Genomic DNA, 21,810 nt, shown 5'->3' with positions numbered 1-21,810 from the left:
GAAAAAGAGTAAAAGCTTACGAGAAAAAAGGACAATAATAATGCAGCATTTTAGGCTGGTCAGCATGTATTCGCTCTTGCCTCCCACAACAGCACTTCTTTAATGCTGCACCGTCTCAGCTGAGTACACGTTAGCGGTGGAGCCGAGAGAAGGTTAATATAACTCATAATAAATCAATGAGATTAACATTAAATGTACCTTAATAACATAACAGTGCTGTGGAGATGTGCTGATTATTAGAAATACTGTGTAATGTGTGGGTAGTTTATAAAAACAGACAATTCTGGGCTTAATACAGGCTTTATGTAAGTGAACACAGCGCTGAGGAGTTTATAAATAAATACATAAATACAATACAACATCTCTGCTGTTCAGAAGCTAAGATGCCCAGCATAATGCAAATGTTTATGCTTTTTTATTGATTAATTCCCTATAGTTTTTGATACTTACAAGAAATCCTTGTTGAAAATAATTTAACTTAATTTATTAAAGTACTAATTATTAAATAATTACTATTCCTTTATTTATTTCTATTTGTGTTTGCAAAAATATAACTTATCTAAAAAAGGAAATCAAATGGTTGTTCATTATTGAGTGAAATGTCTTGTTTTGTCTTGTGTAATTTTAATTACTTTTTAAGCAAACAAAAATGTTTTATCCGATTACTCGATTAATCAAATCGATTACTAAAATAATCCATAGCTGCAAACGTAATATAAAGTCTATGGCCCAAAAGGTCAAAGTTTGAAAACAAAAAAGTATCATGGTGCAAAGAAGCAGAATGTCAGGCCCACATATGAGGACACTGGGTCTCGAGAGGTTAAGAAAAAGTATTTGTAGTACTTTTATTTTTTTTATTGTTTTTTTTTTATTTTACGTGCTCTTATCTGGGGAGCTGTTTGTTAACTTGTGGTTTCTGAGGCTGGTAGCTCAGATGAACCAGAGGAAACTCTCGCTCTTCCTTTCCTTGGGTATAACTGATGAGTGCCAGTTTCATCGTAAAGTTTATGGTGGTCTTTTCTTTGTATATTTCTTTTTCGTTTTCTTTGCATATGCAAGTCCAGGGAAAGCAAGAGATGCAGTTTTGCATTTGGCCCACTTTGCAGTGCACACGATCTGTGTGTGTGTGTGTGTGTGTGTGTGTGTTTGGGGGGGGGGGGGGGGGGGGGTTGGTCTACTAATGTACTTTAATCCGGCAACACAATGACCTCAATCCCTTAAATCAGTCAATAGAATATCTGATGCTGGGGATTAGGAGGTCAGTGATGATGATCTCAGCTTCAGTCTGTGATTTCCTGCTCTTCCTAAAAACAGATTTTCTCTCTTTTATTATTCATTAAAGGATCATTAAAGAGAAACACAGAGTTATTTACTTCTAATTGTAGAGTTTCATGTTTTAACTGCAATCTAAAAACAGAATAAACAGATATTGACGTGTTTAAGCTACAGTAAAAACATGACATGGTACTTACATTAGCAAGTAAATTTATAATAATGTGGCGGTGATTAGTGTGTGTTTGTGTTTGTGTGGGTTTAGTGTTGTCCATTGATCAAAAGAGTAATCAGATTAATCACACTTGTTGTTTTAAAGGGGACATGAAACACTTCAAGTATTTAGTTTAATTCACAAGATGTATTTTCACTCTAACAAATTTTATAAGTTTAAAAGTTGTCAGTGAAGCGGAATTAAAATAATGAGCATCTAAATGTCATTTTTTTAAGTAAGGGCAGCGCCATCTTGTCCCAGCGCTGAAAGTGACGTCACGAGGTTGGTTCTCGCACGCCTCACTACTATAATCTATGAGAATACCGTAATTTAGATCCTCAATAGATAATAAAATCCAAACCAAAACTCAATGCAGAGCGGGGGGGGGGGGGGCACTTTTGTATTGTCCCTGTGTGTAGTAATACTGGGAGTAGTGAAATTTAATAGCGTGAGGAATGAGAAATATTTACTTTCACTTTCATACCTTCAGCAGGGCTCGCAGGGCTGAAGCGCGAGAATCCTCCGGTTAGCTGCAACGCTAGGGGTTAGTGGCGAGCACTTTCTAGACCAGGACTATGTGGAGGAGAATGGTTTGAGTCAGGAGCATTAGCGCCGGATAAATAAGCTGCAGTCCGAGGCTTTTTTCCTCCGTTTTTTATTTTTCCTCTGATCAGCTGGAATGTACAGACCGTCTGACTGATGGTAACGTTACTATGAGAGCAGCAGCTGTGAGCCGCACCAGCCAAACAACACGCCCACCCAGCAGAGCAGCGAGAGGTACCGTTATCGAAAGTCTAGATAAAATGACAATTTAAAGATAACATGGCTAGAGTTAGCTACTTAGCTAGCTATCTTATTATAGCTAGCCAACGCTAGCTAACTAGCTAACACTAACTAGATGAAGCTAGCTACCCAGTAAGCTTTCTAACTTCTAAACTGAACGGTTTATCAACCAAACAGCGTCTGGATGTTTCAATATCCACTTAAATCATGTTCGTTTTATTCAGTCTTAATGAACTCTGGACTTTACATGTTTACCAGATTCTTTACCAGATTCTGCAACAGCTTCTACCCCCAAGCCATCAGACTCCTTAACTGCAGAGACTGAACTGATGGTTTTTCTGTACATGCACACACACTCTTACCCCACTTACCCCAGAAAATGGAAAGCACTAAAAATCCTACTACCTCACTGGACTCTATTGCACACTGTGTAATAGAGTAATTACTACCTCACCTGGTCTTTTTTGCACACTGCAAAATTTGCACACTGTCTTGTTATTTATTATTCTTTGTCTGTATTGTGTTGTATTGTCTGTCTGCACTTTTGTACTGTTGCACTATTGTTCTGTCTACACTGTGTTTATGTGCACCATGGTCCCTGGAGGAACGTTGTTTCGTTTCACTGTGTACTCTGTATATAGCTGAAATGACAATAAAAACCACTTTGACTTTGACTTGACTTTGACTAAATAGCTAAATGTATTACTTATAAAATAGCTGGTTAACTGGATGGTAGTACCTGCTGTTGACGGGCTGCAGGGTTTCTGCACGGCTCCACGTAGAGAGAGAATAAACACTCCCAAAACGTCTCTCTCTCAGAAAAGCATCTGAAAAGTTCTGCTCAGGTTTATACAGGAAAGATCTCTGAGTAAATGCTCCATGTTAGCCTAGTTCAGCTTCATCTTCATCCATAATCTCCACAAACAATAAGCTCTTTTCCTCTAGCTATATGCCTGGGATCTTAAACCAACCAACCTCGTGACGTCACCAGCGCTGCACGGGCAACATGGCGGCGCCCTAGCTCAAACGTAGCAAACATAAATATATTATAATTTAGTGTGTAAACATTTTATATTAAAAATTCCCCCCCAAATAAATTTCATTATATTTAATCCCTTAGAAAACTTGTACAAACTGAAATGTTTCATGTCCCCTTTAAAGACTTAAGCTTTTAATAAGATATATTTTTAATGTACATAAAGACTTAGGATCCTATTTTTTTTTTTTTTTTATAGGCGAGCAGCCAGCCATGCACCATGCGGCTTGATTTAGGGCGTGTCGATGTGTCTTTGCTATCGTAACGATGGGAAAAGTAGTAAAAGTACACCTTGCGTGGCTCGAAATGCAAAGTAAAAGGCATGAAATAATTCTAATTTAATTAATCATGGGTCTGTTTTGGGTGTAAAGTGCAATAAACCAATCAGCGTGCCACTTGTTCATCATTTCATTTACAAGTGAGACAAGACTTTGGCGGTTTGCTATTTTAACAGTGCAGCTACCTGGACATGTCCAATGCTTCGGTAACAAGCGCTGCCAAGATAGCAATACGCCAGAAATGACCTAAACGCACTTTATTTCCAGACCTATCAGTGTATATATATATTCAGAAGCTCTGTTGGTGGGATGTACATCCATTCGTTTGAGCTTGAAGCCTAAGGTGTGCTTTTCCTGTCATTATGATAGCAAAAATGCACTGCACTTAAATTAACCCAGTGGTTTAAAGTGGGCATGTTGCCGCATGTAAAGCACTAAAATGTGCAGAACCATGGTTACTATACTGCTATATGTGCTGTACTGTAGAGCTTAGATTCTCGTAGGCGTCTATATTTATATAAAACTATGGCATGATAATCATAATACCGCAAAATAACAAATCAACGCGCAGCCTTATTACTGTTTTTTTTGTGTGTTTTTGAACATAGAGTATAAGCTCAATATAAAACTTCTTTGTTTAGAAATGGTTTTCTATATTTAAAGCATGTTAAATTATTTTAGATTAGAGGAAATTCATTCAGACATCATTCTTGTAGACTAATTTACTGATATTTAGGCTGTGGATCGTTTTTTCGTATTGTTTGTGTTTTCGAAAGGCTGTCTGCTACTGTTTTTACAAGCATGCGCCCAACCATGTGGATGGAGGCCATGCTGCGGTTACCTTGTGTTTACTCCTCCCCCTCCCCCTTGCGCTTCTCAGGCAGCAGCAGCCTGTCACTCACACAGACACAGACACAGCGCTGTGTATCAACTTCTCGTGTCAAGAATCCAAATTATTACAGCATGGCCTGTTTGATTTATTGCCTTATGCGACATCGCACGTCCTGCAATGTGACTATTGCGAATGCACACATCGCAGAGATGATTAATCGGCTTAAATCAGGGGTGTCCAAACTTTTTTTGTTGGGGGCCAGAAGGAGAAATATATTTGAAGTCACGGGCCACAGACTCTGTAATAAAACAAATAATGAAATATACCACTTTAAATAATACATTTTCCTGATTACTTTCATTTACACACCATTTTACTTGACTTACTATCTTTATCTTTGACAGTGTTGTGTAAACTAAGATTTTTCAAATTGATGTTTAATTTCATCATGTCTCTTAATATTAAACTCCTTAACTACGGCAACTTTTAGACTTTTAGTTTTTCTGCACTAGAAATGCGCACTCTCTCCGCTTTTAGACTCTTTGGTCCGTTTTTCTGCACTAGAAATGCGCACTCTCTCCGCTTTTAGACTCTTTGGCCCATTTTTCTGTTCTACAACTGCGCACTCTCTCCGCTTTTAGACTCTTTGGCCCATTTTTCTGCACTAGAAATGCGCACTCTCTCCGCTTTTAGACTCTATGGTCCGTTTTTCTGCGCTAGAAATGCGCACTCTCTCCGCTTTTAGACTCTTTGGCCCGTTTCTGACACCTAGCGTTCAAACTTTGAATCTCACATTATAAAAACCTGCTTAACAGCGGGCCAACTTTCATTCTATTTCTAAAATACCTCGCAGGAAACGGGCCGCAAATGGCCCGCGGGCCGTAGTTTGGTCAACCCTGGCTTAAATGATATATCGTCACAAACCCTGGAGATATCAGCCAATAGCATTCGCTGAGGGAGGCAACCCTGACCCCGCCCCCAAACGGTCAAAACAACCCCTTTCAAAACTTAAAGCGCAAAAAAAAAACTCACTCAAGCACAAACAGCATCCGCAGGTAATTTTTATGGCACGAGAGGAAAACTGTGAATTTTAGAGAAAAATAAACAGCAGAGAGGAGAAAAAATAATTCCCTTTTGTTTTTTTTTGCTCGTGACTTTCTTTTTTTCGTTTGTGCTCACGAGAATCGAATGTGATAATTTAAACACTCAAAATGTTAAAACACGCTGGTTAATTTTTTTTTTTTTTTTTTTTTTTTTAAACCTGTTTTTGCGCCCCCGACTTTTGACTTTGATGCGACGCCATAGATATTCTTATAAAACTTAAACAGGAAAACTAGTTTTCTGATAGGTTGCATATTTCTCCTCAGAGCAGATGTGGGAGATGTAGGAGATGATGGCGTTTCTTCCTCCGGTAAATCCACAGCAGATTATCAGAGCTCCTCTAAGCCAGCGCTGTTCTCCGCCGCGGCACCAGGATGCAATTTAAGGACGTGATGCTGCAGCTTTAGCCTGGAGAGAGTTATCAATACTGCTGTTCTGTGGAGGACAGGAGCTGCCTCTCCCAGCCCTGCGTTTCCTGCGCTATCGGAATAAAGGAGGAGTGTGCTCAGCAGAGATTTCTCTCCGTCAGACACACAGGCACTGATGAACCGAGGCACAGAGAGCAGGTCACAGAGGAGATAAACCCCTTAACACCGAGACTCAATCAACACTCAAACCCCCGGCAAAAAAAAAACAGCACAGAACTGCTGCTGCACTGCGGCTTTCTCTACAATTTCACTCTTATTCTCAAAAATCAGTCCTGAGCTTATTTTCTATTTATATAAATATATATAAAAAATAAACCAATGTAGATGTGCGCTTTGAAAACGTACGCTTTATTTGATTTAGAGACAACAAAACTCTCAATTTTACTTTTAAGATAAAAACTGTTGGTTAAACTTACTGTGAATGATTTTTTCAGTTTCTCTGATTTTGCTATTATATATATATATATATATATATATATATATATATAGTTATATATTTGAGTAAAATTGACTTTATTAATAATAATAATAATAATAATAATAATAATAATAAACTTTATATAGCACCTTTCATACATAAAAATGCATAAAAATGCAAAGTGCTTCACAATAAAATAAAATGAAAACAGCAAAATGTAAAAGTAATATAAAACAAATAAAACCATTAAAAAGTAACAATTCAATAAAATGGTAGTAAATAAAACATTTATAATACAATAAATTATAGAATAAAATTTTAAAAGATTTAAATAAAAAAAATAAAAAATAAAATAAAAATAAGTAAAACAAAATCAATCAAAATAAAAAAAAATGTAAGTATAAGCAGAATAGAAGCTAGTAACAGTCGATGCACGACGAATATTAATTGGTAAAGAGTTCCATATTTTTGTTTTATTCCATAAACTATTGACAAAGTTTTTCCCAAATTACAAATAAATATATTGCCAATTAGAGCATGTATTTAATAAATAAAAATAGTGAAAAAGATGCAGAGCTTTTACATATTAATAGGAACATATTCAAGTTCATATTAATTTAGAAAAAACAATACTAAAGTTTTAAGAGTTCAGAAATTAATATTTGGTGGAATAACCCAGATTTTTAATCACAATTTTCATTTATCTTGGCATAAAATATTTGCATATTTGGCATATTTGTATATTTATCTTTATCTGTTTTATTCTATTTTATTTTATTTTGTTCTATTTTATTTTATCTTATATTTATTCTTATTTTAACAATTGTTCACATGTACCATGTGATGTAAATGACTGATGAAATGTTCTCCTCCACCAGTCTTACACATTGCTTTTGGATAACTTTATGCCTTCACTCCTTGATGGCTTTTGATCATCCATCTTTTCTTGATTTACGTTTGAGTTTTTTAGCAAATTAATATCATTTTTTATTTAAAAATAAAATAAATGTATATTTTTTATTTGTAATTTGGGAGAAATGTTGTCTGTAGTTTATAGAATAAAACAACAATCTTCATTTTACTCAAACATAAACCTATAAATAGCTAAATCAGATAAACTGATTCAGAAACTGAAGTGATCTCTTTTTTCTGTAGCAGTATTTACAAAAATGCATAAGACATTATAGCTATGTTTATTATGCCTTATGACTTATGTGATCATAATGCATCATCAGCTGTGTTTATAAAATGTTATATGTTTGTATCAACAATCTCAATAAAGCATACTCTAATTACTTTTAGCCATTAATTAATCATAATTTAACATACTATGTTAAATATTATAACAGCTTATAATAATGTATAATGTATTATAAGGAGTCGTTGCACACTCTTTATAATAAGTAAAGTGACAGACCAAATATTTAACATACAGTTTTACAAGTACAGCTTATGATGCATTATAATCACAATGCATAATGCATTATAATGTGTTATGAGTATAATGTGTTTATATGAGTCTAATAGACATAACATTCATAGAAAGTACAATTACACACACAAGGGATTAAACATTTCAAAACACGAAATAAATAAGTTTAAACCTGTTTTCACACGGGCAGGTGACCGAGTACCAAGTAAGTAAAATTCTACACTGATTGGCTGAAATAACAAATTATTTGGACCAATCGCAGACATGCCTGTTTGATTGCTATTGTAATTTGTTACGTTCATATAAATTAATTTGTTTTTCTGTTATAATGATGCATCTTTTCACAAATACCAGCAAAATTTGAACAACAAAAAAAAAAGACCACTAAGGGTGTGATAAAATATCGATTCAATTTAATTAAAGACTCGCCCCTCAATCTGAATCAGAGTGATCTGAGGGACGCAGCTGATGTATCCTTCACAGTAGGAGCCGGAGAAATTATCGATATCGCTCTAGTGTGTAGTTATCAGTGTGTGGCATCAAATATATGGATATATTTTTATTGAAACACGCTAAATGCTCTAAACTCCGGAAAAACTGCCCCCCCTTAATAAAGTTACTGTTTCTTTACTCTACTTGGTGGTGCTTTAATCAAATCAAGAGTTATTAAACCTTATTGGTTGACAAATTCTGTGAAACTGGCACCAGTAAAACCGTTTATTTTGCATATTTAGGATGATTTTTTTTTTTCCTCTTCCGTAACACAGATGCTTGGAAAGTATCTTAGAGAATAGTCTTGTGATATATTAAGTATTGGAGAGTTATTATTGTGAGATTATCTGTAATTTGCAACCTCTAGGCATGTCTTGTCACCTACCAGAGTGAAGTCAAGGTTGTGGACGCTAAATAATAATCATAAACATTTAATAAACTCTTTCTTTTAATCTACTTCAAAATTTCAATAATCTCCATACAAATGTACAAAATCACCTGAACAAAATTCATATTTTATAAATCCATAGTTTACATATTTACATTTATTTATTTGTTTATTTATTTATTTATTTATTTTCTCAATAATAAAAAAGGAAAAAGAAGCGCTCTCGTCTTTAGTGTCAATATTATTCTGCAAATTTAAATATTTATGTTTGTGTAAATGTATTTGCTTATGTTTTTTTGGATAGAATAATAAATCACACATACTAAACATATATACATACACTGCATATACATATATATATATATATATATATATAAACCTATTATACCTGCGCTACTGGTTTGACCACAGGCCATGGAGCTTCAGGGAGGAATCCTTTGGATGCAGTGCTATCTCCTGCTGGTGTGCAGTTTCCTAACTGAAAGCGTACTACTGCCTGATCGGCTCGCCCAACCTGACTGCATAGGCCTGTCTGATTGGTTGCCCCAATTTGACTCACTGACCCAACCTGACCACATAGGCCTGTCTGATTGGTTGCCCCAACTGGACTACATAGCCCCATATGATTTGCTGGTCCAAGCTGACCACTCATGCCTCCCTGATTGGCTACCATGGCCTGACTGGCACCCGTTGCCTGATTAGCACCTCCGGCGTCTTGGCTAGTCCAGTTGAAATCCATCCCATTCCTCTTGAGAGCCGCCAAATGCTTAATGTCGAGAGTGGTGAAGGTGGTAAACTGGACCTGGTTCCTCTTGCTGGTTGGTGAGTGTAGTGGATCGCTGCGTGGAGGCCTTGGCAGTAGAGTTGCTGACCTCACAGCCATGGGGTCTGGTCTGGGGGGCAGAGTGTTGGTTCTACGTCCTAAAGTTGCTGTTCTCTCTTCGCACAGCATTGCTGGCATCTCTCTGGCTCGGGGCATCTCTGTAACTATGGGTCTTTCCATTGGCCTTGGCTTCGGCATCGGCATCTCCACGCTTCTTGGCATCTCTGCAGCAATGGAAGTAGCAGCAGCACTTGGCACTTGCTGCGTGGTGGCGATTGGCACGGCCCTACTCTGTTCCGCAGCTGTGCCAAATCGCACCCAGTGGTGCTTGTGCTCATCTTGACCACCGGGACCTTGGCACTGCTGCACTGGAGACTTCTTACTGCGCTGGGACTTGGCGTTGTGAGTGGCACAGTTCAGCAAGATGGCGATGATCGCCAAGCAGGAGACCCCTATGAGGGAGTAGATGCAGATCTCTAAATCGGTGAAGATGCCGAAGGTTCGCATCAAGTCGCTTTCCACCGAGGATGGATCGCTCTCTTTCGGCAGCTCAAGCTCTTGGGAAGGCAAATTGTCTAAGTTGTCTAGCAGGTTGCCAAATCTCTTCTTCAGAACATTCGCAGGGCTGACCGTAGCGAGAGCTTTGTCGATGCCAATGCCAATTCCAATGCCAATGTTCATCCCCCGCCCGTTCACCGCTCTGATTGTAGACACGCCAGCTCCGATAGCCTCTTGCAGGCTGGACTTGGTCGATGTCAAGGTGCTGCTCTCTTGCACGCCAAGGTTCGCGTTCTTTCTAAAGATCTCGACCAGCTCATTCGAAGAGGTCAAGCTCAATTTGGGTTCAATGTCTACGTCTTCGTCTACGCTTTTGGCGTCAGTGCCGTAATCATTCGCGCCTCTGACGCCAGCCCGCGTCCTCCCACTCTCTCCGGCCGGCTGCTCGGCCGACGGGAACCTGACCCTGACGGTGCCTGCGCCCACGGCCAGCTTGCTCTTGCGTTTGGATTTTTGACAGGCTTCGCAGATGGCCAGCTCGGCTCTGAGCAGCAGGCCCTGTCCCTCTGCCTCCGCCACCACCACCACACGGCCCGGCGCCGTCCGCACAGACACCACCTTCTTATCCAGGGAGCTGAGCGCCAGCGTGTAGCCGCTAGGATCAAACAGGTCGAGCGGCGTCTGAGAGCCGTCACTGAACTTCACCCAGCAGGCAACTGCCGCCTCCTGTGATGAAATGAGAAGAAATTCATATCACAGGGTTTAGTGCTGTAATGCTGTAATACTTGTGTCTGATACTGAACTCTTTATGTTCAGAGTATATTGAGCTTCTAATGAGAGCTTGGAGAATGCCTTGAGCCAGTAGTTCTCTAACTTATTAGGCCGTGTACCACCAGTGGCCAAACTAAAACCTCCAAGCACCTGCCCAATTGGCTCTTGATGCCCAAAGTGCCCTTTTGTCTTTTTTAAGCAGCAGCTGACGTTAAAACTAACATGGATATACAGTGGGGTTTTTTTTCTAAGATAAAGCTAATGGTAAGCTAACCACATGCTGTAAACTGTGATGAGACTGTTTGTTTCTGATGGCTGGTGAAAAAAAGGTATAGGTAGTCAAGGTTTTAGAAAAAATATAAATGTAATGTAACATGCCCTGTAACATGCCCTGATGTACCTGATCAGCTAATAACCATTTCATTTTCAAACTGTGTATTAATTTAATTCAAATTTGATTGCAGGACTTACTATAAGCCATAATGAACGAAAATTAATTTAACTAACTAGTTTTTTGGAAGCTGGATGTGGTGGTTACAGTACTTTATGTTGGTAGTTTAAAGCAGTTTCTTAACCCTGATCTCTGCCTTAAAATTGTGTATTTTCCATCTGATCTAATTGATCAGCTAATAAAAAATAATTTTATTGAGTTTACCTGTTAAAATCACAAAGCTCCCTATGGATCATAAATCAATCATTATGTGTATCCAGCAGTGTATTAGACACATCATACCACCACTTAACTTGCTTTAATATTTAAAGGGCCAGCTCTAGAAAATGCATAATAGTGGGAATTGTTATTCACCTGTTGTTGTGTGGAGTTTGCTCGCTTTTGTAGTCTAAATTGGTATAATTAGGTTAAGTACATTTATTTTTTGATTAGTTATTGTTTCTGGTTAAAACAGTATTTTAGTATTTTATCATACTGAGACTCTCAGAAGAATTTAGACAGAAGAATGTGAACTGCAGTGTTTTGTACCTTATTAAGCTATTAACTGTAGTGCAGAGACTGTAGTGAACTGTTGGTGACCGGCTGATTAATGTAGGTTATCGTATATTGTGGCGTTCCACAGGGGTTTACTGTAGGACCAATGAAACTGATGTTAATAATGATAAAACTGTAGTTCTGAGAGTGAAGGACTGAAGTGTGGATTTCTTGCATACAGATTTTAACGGGTAAAAACTAAACACTAACTAATGTAATGTTAGGAAAATAATTATAAAGAAAATAAAGGAACCACTGCCTTAAGCCACACCACCAAATATATTTATAATATATGTGCGCACAAATCTGTATATCCTGTATATCTATCTCTGTATGATACTTGTCAAAAGTTTAAGAACACCCCTATTCTTTGCTTTTTGTTACTTATATCTCTTAGTTTGTCTGTTCTTTACTGCTTCTTTTCACGCTGAGACTTTAGTCCAATCGTGTTAATCTATAGAGCTAAAGGCTAAAGCTGCTGTTTCCATGTGGGTCAGCCAGACGTCTTCCTGTAGCAGCTTTCTCCAGTTTCCAAGAGTCTTTTGAAGGTGCTCTCTGGCTTTTTATCTGTAATTTCTAAAGAATTAGCTAAAGAAAAGAATGTGTGTAATGGATTTGTGGATAGATCCACAAATCCACAACAATATATGATTTTCAACCCATTTAGACCTGAGTCATATTCCAGTGATGGAAAGAATAATGTAAAAATGCTACGTTCTGCCTGTAATGCACACAAAATAAGAATCTAATACTCTAATATAAAGTCCAGTTAAATCAGATTAACTCAAATATTTAAATGATTATGTCCATATATGTATTGGAAGCCTATGTTTAACATATTTTAATTTTATGTTTGATTTTGACATTTTATGCTGCAAATCATTCCTACACAGTAAACCAAACATGATTTAAACATTTTTTTCCCCAAATATATTTTTTCCCATACATATAAAACGTGTTTTTTTTACAATATACTTTTCTAATAAAACTAATATAGTAAATTTGACAGTACTGAAATTACTTTTTGTCCATTTTTTAGTTCTTTTGTTTGTATTATCAGTTTTGCTGCAAGATTTTGTACACTGGATTTTAAATCATTTCTAGCTATTGAACAAATCTGAAGAGTTTAAAGGACTAAAGAAATAAAGAGGAAAAACTGAGGGTGCTCTGAAACTTTTGACCGTTAGTGTGTATAATCTGTGTATATTTCTGTCTACTTTTCTATATATCCTTCAAATTGCAGACAAGGAAATCAATAATCTGTTGATTATTCGATTAATCTATTAATAATTAACTCAGGACTAGAATCAGGATATTCAGCACATTACAGTCTGCCCTGTAATAACCCCCAGCTCTACTTATAACCACAGAGATCAATATTTATGTGTAAAACAGAGCAGAAAGGAAAAAGCCATCTAATAAAATAAAATAAATAAAAAAACACACCAGAGGGCGTGGAGCAGAGTAATCACTGTAACAAGCTGTAGTACCAACTCTGCCTAGAGCTGCCGGCTAACGCTACGCTAACCTCCGCCACGGGCTGTCCTATATTTCGAGGTGAAATACATTATGCATAGCCTGTGGAGGAACACTAGTGTAGAAAAGAGAGAGAGAGAGAGAGAGCCCATCACATAAACGGATGAAGCCCCTCTCCGAGTGCTAATAGCCTGATATTGACTGGGTCAACCAAATGGCCATATTACCGAACGCCAGATCTGAATTGGCTGTCATCTAAAGGAATTTAGAGCATCTAATGGTTTCCCCCGACACATTTTGTAAAAGCGTGATTCCGCCCCGGCGAATGCGCGAACTCTATTAATCTGTGAATATTATTGAGTTCGCAGCGTGCTCTGAATTTTACGAGCTGAAATTCATTCGCCGAGGAAAAATCTCCGCCACCAGCTGCTCCACAAAACAAAGTGCCCTCCATGCTGTTTCTGCTACTGCTCCGGCTGATGAATGACCTGTTTGGGGTTGCGCATGGTGTCCTGGGTGGTGGTGGTGGCCGCGATGGCCCTGCTGCCGCCGCTGCTGCCACTGCTGCTGCCGCTGCCTGGAGTCAGCTGGAGCTTCACTGACAGCCCCGAGACCAGCTGCACCCCCAGCTCCACGATGCTCACTTTATCATCCAGCACCCGCACCATCCTCTCCGCCAGCACCGCGTCCGACAGAGGAGACATCACCTGACCCCGCGATAAACAAACACAGCAGGATTTTGTGGGTTTTGTAGGATTTGCATAAAAAATAACTCTCTTAAACTCTCAAGACGGTGTTTATGCACCGACATTAACAACCTACATACAGCTCTACCAAATTAAAAACCTCTAATATATAATCACAAGCCATCAAACCAAACTGAACTGCTTGAATTTTTGCACCAGGAGTAAAGCAGCATAAATTTATCCAAAAGCAGTGTGTAAGACTGGTGGAGGAGAACAAGGTTATTCCATCAAATATTGATTTCTGAACTCTTAAAACTTTATGAATATATACTTTTTGTTTTCTTTGCATTATTTGAGGTCTGAAAGCTCTGCATCTTTTTTTTTGTTATTTCAGCCATTTCTCATTTTTTATGCAATTAAGTGCTCTAAATGACAATTTCTATTTGCAATTTGGGAGAAATGTTGTCTTTTATAGTTTATAGAAAAAACAAACCAACAATGTTCATTTTACTCAAACAGGTACCACTTTAAAATAAGACTACCTTTATTAAAAGTTTATTAACAAGTTTATTAATGGTTATTAATTAGGTTGCAAATGCTTAATACTGCATTAATAAGCAGTTAATAAATATATATCAACACATAAATAGAAATGTCAACAGTGAGCTATAAATTTGCAAATTTGATTCCACACTCATTTGTACTGTCAAGCCTCAGATCTTCCTAAATACTGATCTTACGTTGTGTTTTCTATAAACCTGTCATATTTGTAATATGTTTAAGTATGTTTAACTATTTACTATGAAGTAAATGACTATTGAATTAAATAACTAAGCAAACAACGGATCACTGTTGCCTTTTGAATTGATGTGTTGTAAATGCTTATCAATGGTTTTTAAAGCATTTATAACCTAATCAATAATAATTAATAAACTAATTTATAAACCATTTATAAGCCCTTTATAAGGGTAGTCTTATTTTAAAGTCGTACCCTTAAACATATACCTATAAATACCTATGGTAAAAATCAGAGAAACTAATTAAATGCTTATACTTCTTAATTTGAAAATGGATAAAAATTACACACTGTAAGAAATGAAAGGTTTTGAAAACATGAACAGTTTTAGGATTTTTATTAGTCACCAATTATATATTATAGTTGTAATCTGGTGCTCCTGATGTATAAATTTGATCAGTCAGGTATTAAGGAGCAGTAAAGTCACTCCACTGAAGTACTGAGTTATACAGTTATAGAGTTTCAGTTAAGTTCTCCAGCACTAAGGCTGGAGCAGTATTAGCGTTAGCCGCTAACCATGCTAAATGCTAGCTTTTTTTAAATTATTTTTTTAGAGGTGAGTATATTGGCCTGTAGTCTGCATGTTTACTGTGTTAAACTATGCTATGTGGGATGAACCGCTAGCTAATATCGCCCTGGCTTACCGGAACACTCAGGGTTCCTCATTGTAGTGCTGTAGTGTATTAGCCACTAATGCTAATGCTGCTGCACCCAGCCTTAGTGGAAATCTGGAAATCTAAGCCTATTGTGAATAAATATGGAGGCCCTTTACTCACCCAAATAAACAGTTAGAAGGGAAACATGGCGAGACCCCTGTTCCTTACTAGTGTCGCATAATGCACCTTATAATCTAGATCCATTTTATAGTGCAAAAAATATGGTAATTTATCAGTTTTAACTCTATATGACCGTATGCAGGTGTGTTACCTGTATGGTGGTGACTCCAGCAGCCCTGCCGCTCAGCACTGTTCCAGCCTGCAGTCGTGCGACACTCGTGTCCCCGACCCTCAGAGAGTAGCGCACCAGCCCCGTCACATCCACCAGCCAATCAGGGCCCAGGAACTTCTCAGAAACAGAGCCGCTGTTTGAGTCTGAAGCCTCGGCCGTGAAGGCGGTGAGGACTCGGACCAGGCTGTGCTGGTACTGCAGCATGCACCCCCTGCCCTTCTTCTCATCATCCTCCTCACTCTCCCAGCTCGGCCTGCAGCACACGGACAGAAAATCAAACAGGGACTCTATTTCCACTGTATCTATAATTTCTCTGCTGCCTGCTGAGCCTCAGGAACAGTGTCCAGTACCACTCATCTTTACTGTAATTACAGTAGAACTACAGTATATATTCACCTGCAGAAGACATGCAGTCCACTGCTCCTGCTCTAACTTTATATTAACTTCTACTGTACTGTAGCGGTGTAACGGTACAGAAAATTCACTACAAATATTTATTCCTAAACATATGGAGTGAGAGGGGGGAGTGCGAGAGTGAGAGGGGGAGTGCGAGAGTGAGAGGGGGGAGCGCGAGAGTGAGAGGGGGGAGCGCGAGAGTGAGAGGGGGGAGCGCGAGAGTGAGAGGGGGGAGCGCGAGAGTGAGAGGGGGGAGCGCGAGAGTGAGAGGGGGGAGCGCGAGAGTGAGAGGGGGGAGCGCGAGAGTGAGAGGGGGGAGCGCGAGAGTGAGAGGGGGGAGCGCGAGAGTGAGAGGGGGGAGCGCGAGAGTGAGAGGGGGGAGCGCGAGAGTGAGAGGGGGGAGCGCGAGAGTGAGAGGGGGGAGCGCGAAAGTGAGAGGGGGGAGCGCGAGAGCGAGAGGGGGGAGCGCGAGAGCGAGAGGGGGGAGCGCGAGAGCGAGAGGGGGGAGCGCGAGAGCGAGAGGGGGGAGCGCGAGAGCGCGAGGGGGAGTGCGAGAGTGAGTGGCAGTGAGTGGGAGTGCGGGAGTGAAACACATGGAGAGTGAAAGAGGGCGCACATGCGCAAGTGAGAGAGAGAGCGCGTGTGAGAGTGTGAGAGAGCATGCAAAGAGAGAGAGGGCGCGACGTGAGAATCTGTGAAAGGTGGCGAGAGGGTGTGTGAGGGCGAGCGAGAGGGCGCACGCTAGTGAAAATGAGAGGGGGTGGGCGTGTGAGTGCAAGTGATTAATCTGATTAATCATTCTGTGATTAACTGATTAATCACACTGGTTATTGTTTTTATAGTGGATATTTAAATAAAATTAAAGAATGAAGAATGAAGAAGAATGTAAGAAATGTAAAATGCACTTATATTTATATTAGTGGTGTCAATTAAAATACTAGTACATATTTGTATGTTTAAGGTGAGATAAACCCAACGTGGGGCGCTGGAGTAAAGAATGCATGATAAATTGCAAAAGTGTAACGATAGTGCAACATAAAACTATAACACTACAATAAGTGTAGGTATGTTATTATAAACATATCGGCTTAATTTTGTAAGGATTTCTGAATTAAAGCTTAATTTGCTGAGTATAATAATCTCAGGAAGTGTTTGGTGTTGCACACATGCTCACAATGGGGGGGGGGGGGAGGGAGGTGACCATTTAAATGGCCTGGACCGCTGGACTGAGTTCCTTTTCTTTTATTTATTTGTAATTGTGTAATGAAGCCATAAATGTGCGTTGGTGCTGCATTAGCTCATATATGAACTAATAAGTAAGTAAATGGATTTCCTATCTGCTCTGTGCTTCTATCTGGATCGGAGCTGGAAGTCTAAACCAAGATCGTTGGGCAGGGGTGGGGCAGATTACGGTGAAAGTTACGGTTAAAACTTGGGTGGCAAAATTAACTTGCATTAAAGAAATATTTTATTTATTCCAAATTAATTTTGTGCACTAATGCTTTATCGTTAACAGCCCTAGTTAAAAGACATTTTTCAGTTTTTAGTCATTTTTTGTCTTTAAAGTCCCTGGTATTTTACAGCTAACTATTACTATTTAACTTTATTCACTGCACCTAAAGAGCTAAAATGGCAAAAAAAAATAATAATAAATCCTTTGATCAGTAGTGTATATCGCAGTGTAGTGTATGTATTCAATTCTAAATATCATCACATTAACCTCTTAACTCCAAACACGGGCACTCTCCATCCTTTGATCTGGCTGAGCTCGGGGTCGGACAGGTCGATCTGCAGGGGCAGGTGGGGCATCCAGACGCTGAGCTCCAGCTGAGAGCTCAGGTAGCTGTAGGTGAAGTTCACCAGCATCCTCACCCTGCCTCTCGTCTCCTCCCCACTCATATACACACTGTCACACCTCTCAGATACCTGTGTGAGCGTTTAAATAAAAGAGAGAGAATAAAAAACAAGAAGAGAGCACTTAAAAATGATGAGTTTCTTTGATTTTACCAAATTGAAAACCTCTGGAATATAATCAAGAGGAAGATGGATGATCACAAACCATCAAACCACCAAACTGAACTGCTTGAATTTTTACACCAGGAGTAAAGCAGCATAAAGTTATCCAAAAGCAGTGTGTAAGACTGGTGGAGGAGAACATGATGCCAAGATGCATGAAATTAAAACTGTGATTAAAAAACAACCAGGGTTATTCCACCAAATATTGATTTCTGAACTCTTAAAACTTTATGAATATGAACTTGTTTTATTTGCATTATTTGAGGTCTGAAAGCTCTGCATCTTTTTTGTTATTTCAGCCATTTCTCATTTTCTGTAAATAAATGCTCTAAATGAGAATATTTTTATTTGGAATTTGGGAGAAATGTTGTCTGTAGTTTATAGAATAAAACAACAATGTTCATTTTACTCAAACATAAACCTTTAAATAGCAAAATCAGAGAAACTGATTGAGAAACTGCTCTTATTTTTTTTCCATTTTTTTCAATTAACATGATTTTAAAGACCAGTTTATAATTTATTTCGGTTTTTTTTTTTTTTTTTTGCTGTATTTTTATGCTCAGTAACAATGACTATTTTTTTTTGTATAATAAATAGTCCCAGAAATAATTGAGATAAATAATATTTTTATTTTAGGGATGCAGTAGGGAAAGAACGAATACACCAACCAGAAAAGACACCCATATTTATCATCGTTCCTGATAAGTGCCAATTTCATCATAACGATCTTTGTACATGCACTTGAGGATACTTTGATTTCTTAAATTAATTTTTTCTTTACTTAGTTGAGAAGTTCTTGCCATAATATGAAACATTAGTATATTAGAACATTACTCAAATAGGAACCTGTCCAACAGAAGGAACTCTTGGTCTTCCTTTTCTGGGGCAGTCCTGATGAGTGCCAGTTTTATCAAAACGATTTTTGCATTTATTTGAGGCTGGTAACTTTGATTAACTTATCCTCTACAACAGAGGGAGCTCTTGCTCTTACTTTACTAGGGCAATCCTGATGAGTGCCAGTTTCATCATTGCACTTGAGGATACTTTAAATGTTTAGGGTTGACTAACCTTAATTTCTTACTATTTTTTTTTACTTGGTTGGATAGTTCTTGCCATAATATGGATTAGAAAATTACAAAGTCAAACTACTTGGGCTTCCTTTCCTGAGGTGGTCCTGATGAGTGCCAGTTTTATCATAATGGTCTTTGCAGCTGCACTTGAGGATACTTTCAAAGTTCTTGAAGTTTCTCAGATTGACTGACCTTCATTTCTTAAATTAATTTGTTTCTTTACTTGGTTGAGAAGTTCTGGCCATAATATGTATTAGAAAATTACTCAACAGAGGTAACTCTTTGTCTTCCTTTCCTGGGGAGGCCCTGATTAGTGCCAGTTTCGTCATGTCATCTGTCATCTTCTGTCTAGTTTACAAAAAACAAATCCTTTTTTTACTTCATAGTTTGGATGTCTTTAGTGTTAATGTACAATGCAGAGCATTTTAAAGTGTATTCACACTTTACACTACTTTTTTATACTGTATAAAGGCTACACCGTAGACTCTGCCTTGATTTGATGCATAAATATAAATGGGCCTAAAGGCTGGGAATCTTTTCGGTGGTAATTTACAGTGGTGAATTGGCATAATATTGTTAAATCACCCTGTTAAAGACTCAGACAGAACGCGTAGCGTGAAACTCGTCACCTCCGGAGAAAGCGTTTAGCGGCTGTATGCTAATGCGGCGGTGCAGAGTGGTGAAATGCAGCGTGGAATGGGCGCTCCATATGGCTGCACTGTCTCATTTACTAAACGTATTACTGTTGTTGTCTCCCGTTCCTTCTCAGCGCTCCGGGGACCGTCACCATCTCCAACAACGGAGAGCACTTAATCTGCGCTCAGTCAAAATAATCGTTAAAAAACCATCAGCCTTTCACTGCTCGGCTCTTCTCCGCCAATCCGGCCATTCACGGCGCGGCGTGCGTATGAAGAGTGTGTATGGATGATACTGAGCGCGTGCGAGTGTGTGTATGTATGTTTAGCTCTGTCCTTCCTCTTATCTCCCATCCAACTAGTCATTTAATCTCCATCACCAAATGTGTGTATGGTGTAACAGAGTTGGAATTAACAATTAAGGAGTTTCACCAAAACTGCTCTATTACTATAAAAACGGGTTAAAATGTGTAAAAAGTTTATTCTTGTAAAAGTTTATATTTTTGTAAAAAGTATAAAACTATTTTTGGGAGCATTTAATTTCTTATATTATTATTTTTTTTAGTCTATATCTAGTTAAAAACTTTAAATACACTGTTTTATAACTTTATAAAATATATTTGTTATAATTTTAATATGAAATGCTAACTTCAGTGCTGGGCGATACGAGAAAAATCATATATCACGATAACAATATATATATATATTTAGTTATTGTCTAGACATGGGTTATATAACTCACGCTTTCAATAGTAAAATGTGAATTGAACTACTTTCTTTATATATATATATATATATATATATATATATATATATATATATATATATATATATATATATATATATATATATTAAATCTATATCTAGTTAAAAACTTTAAAAACACTGTTCTATAACTTTTTATAAAATATCTAGTGCTTTTCTCATTGTTATAGTTTTTATAAGAAATGCCAACTTAATGCTGGGCTATACGGGAAAAATCATATATCACGATATGGAATTTTTTATATCACGATAACAATATATATATATATATATATATATATATATATATATATATATATATATATATATATATATATATATATATATATACACATCATGATATATCACATTAAAATATTTTTTTATTATTCTTCAAAAAATGACTGAATAATGAATAATATCATTGCTTACTTTTTTCCAACTTTATTTCAAAGTGACATTAAACCAAACTTTCACAAATGAGAATTACTAGCTTTTTAGTGAAGCAAGAAAAAAAATAATTAGTTTAATTCACATTTTACTATTGAAAGTGTGAGTTATATAAAGCTTGACTAGACAAAAACTCTATAGAAAAGTGTCTATCGCGCTACTTACCTTCTATCGCTCCTATCGTTTCTACAGTCATTTCTACGTATGTGTTATAACTGATTATTAATGATTTTTAAGGCATTTTCACCAAATTAGTAACCATTAATAAACTAATTGTAAACCATTTATAAACCCTTTATAAAGGTAGTCTTATTTTAAAGTGGTACCAATACTATACCAATACTTACTTTGCAAGATGTGAAGATTTATTTGGTTTAAAATCTGTTTGAGAATAAACAGAGTGGAAAGCAGCCCTGGTTTGATACTCATTTAATGGCCGAACAGTGGTCGTTACGATAGCGTGAGTGTATGTGATTATATATATATATGTGTGTGTGTACGCCTGGTTTTTAAGGCCACACCGGGCCAGAAATGAGCTGAAAGTGTGGATCACAGATTGATCATCAGATCTGACCCCTTTAAACACTCTAAACCCCTCTGTTAAAGCACCGTGGCCGAGGCTAAAGAGAGGCTCCAGAGAATGATTCAATAATAACTGGATAAAGGCCTCGGCTCTTCATAATAAACACGCAGAGGAAAGACGGCCCCGGGGGACGAGGATGTGCTCTGGATAAGAAAAGACGTAGAATCGGATAGAGGCCACTGGGTCACTCTGTCTCTATATCTCTCTAGAAGTATTGGAACAATGAGGCTGTAGACTGAAAACATTTCAGCTTTTTTTC

The 21,810-nt window shown here is 37.9% G+C and overlaps 1 protein-coding gene across 1 annotated transcript in view; it reads right to left on the bottom strand.

Moving 5' to 3' along the window:
• Positions 1-7,392: 7,392 nt before the first annotated feature.
• Positions 7,393-21,810, bottom strand: part of si:dkey-1d7.3 (transmembrane protein 132D) — a 59,121-nt gene continuing 44,703 nt past the window's right edge. Inside the window, exons 6-9 of the mRNA XM_022666513.2 lie at positions 17,774-17,979; positions 15,637-15,910; positions 13,716-13,934; positions 7,393-10,721 (exon numbers count right to left, since the gene is read on the bottom strand). Coding sequence (XP_022522234.2) covers positions 9,057-10,721; positions 13,716-13,934; positions 15,637-15,910; positions 17,774-17,979 — 2,364 coding nt within the window. The 3' untranslated portion in view covers positions 7,393-9,056. The remainder of the gene's footprint in view (positions 10,722-13,715; positions 13,935-15,636; positions 15,911-17,773; positions 17,980-21,810) is intronic.

The sequence above is a fragment of the Astyanax mexicanus genome, chromosome 17 (assembly GCF_023375975.1).
Source record: "Astyanax mexicanus isolate ESR-SI-001 chromosome 17, AstMex3_surface, whole genome shotgun sequence".
Classification (NCBI taxonomy): Eukaryota; Metazoa; Chordata; class Actinopteri; order Characiformes; family Acestrorhamphidae; genus Astyanax; species Astyanax mexicanus.
This window is presented reverse-complemented; position numbering and strand designations above follow the sequence as displayed.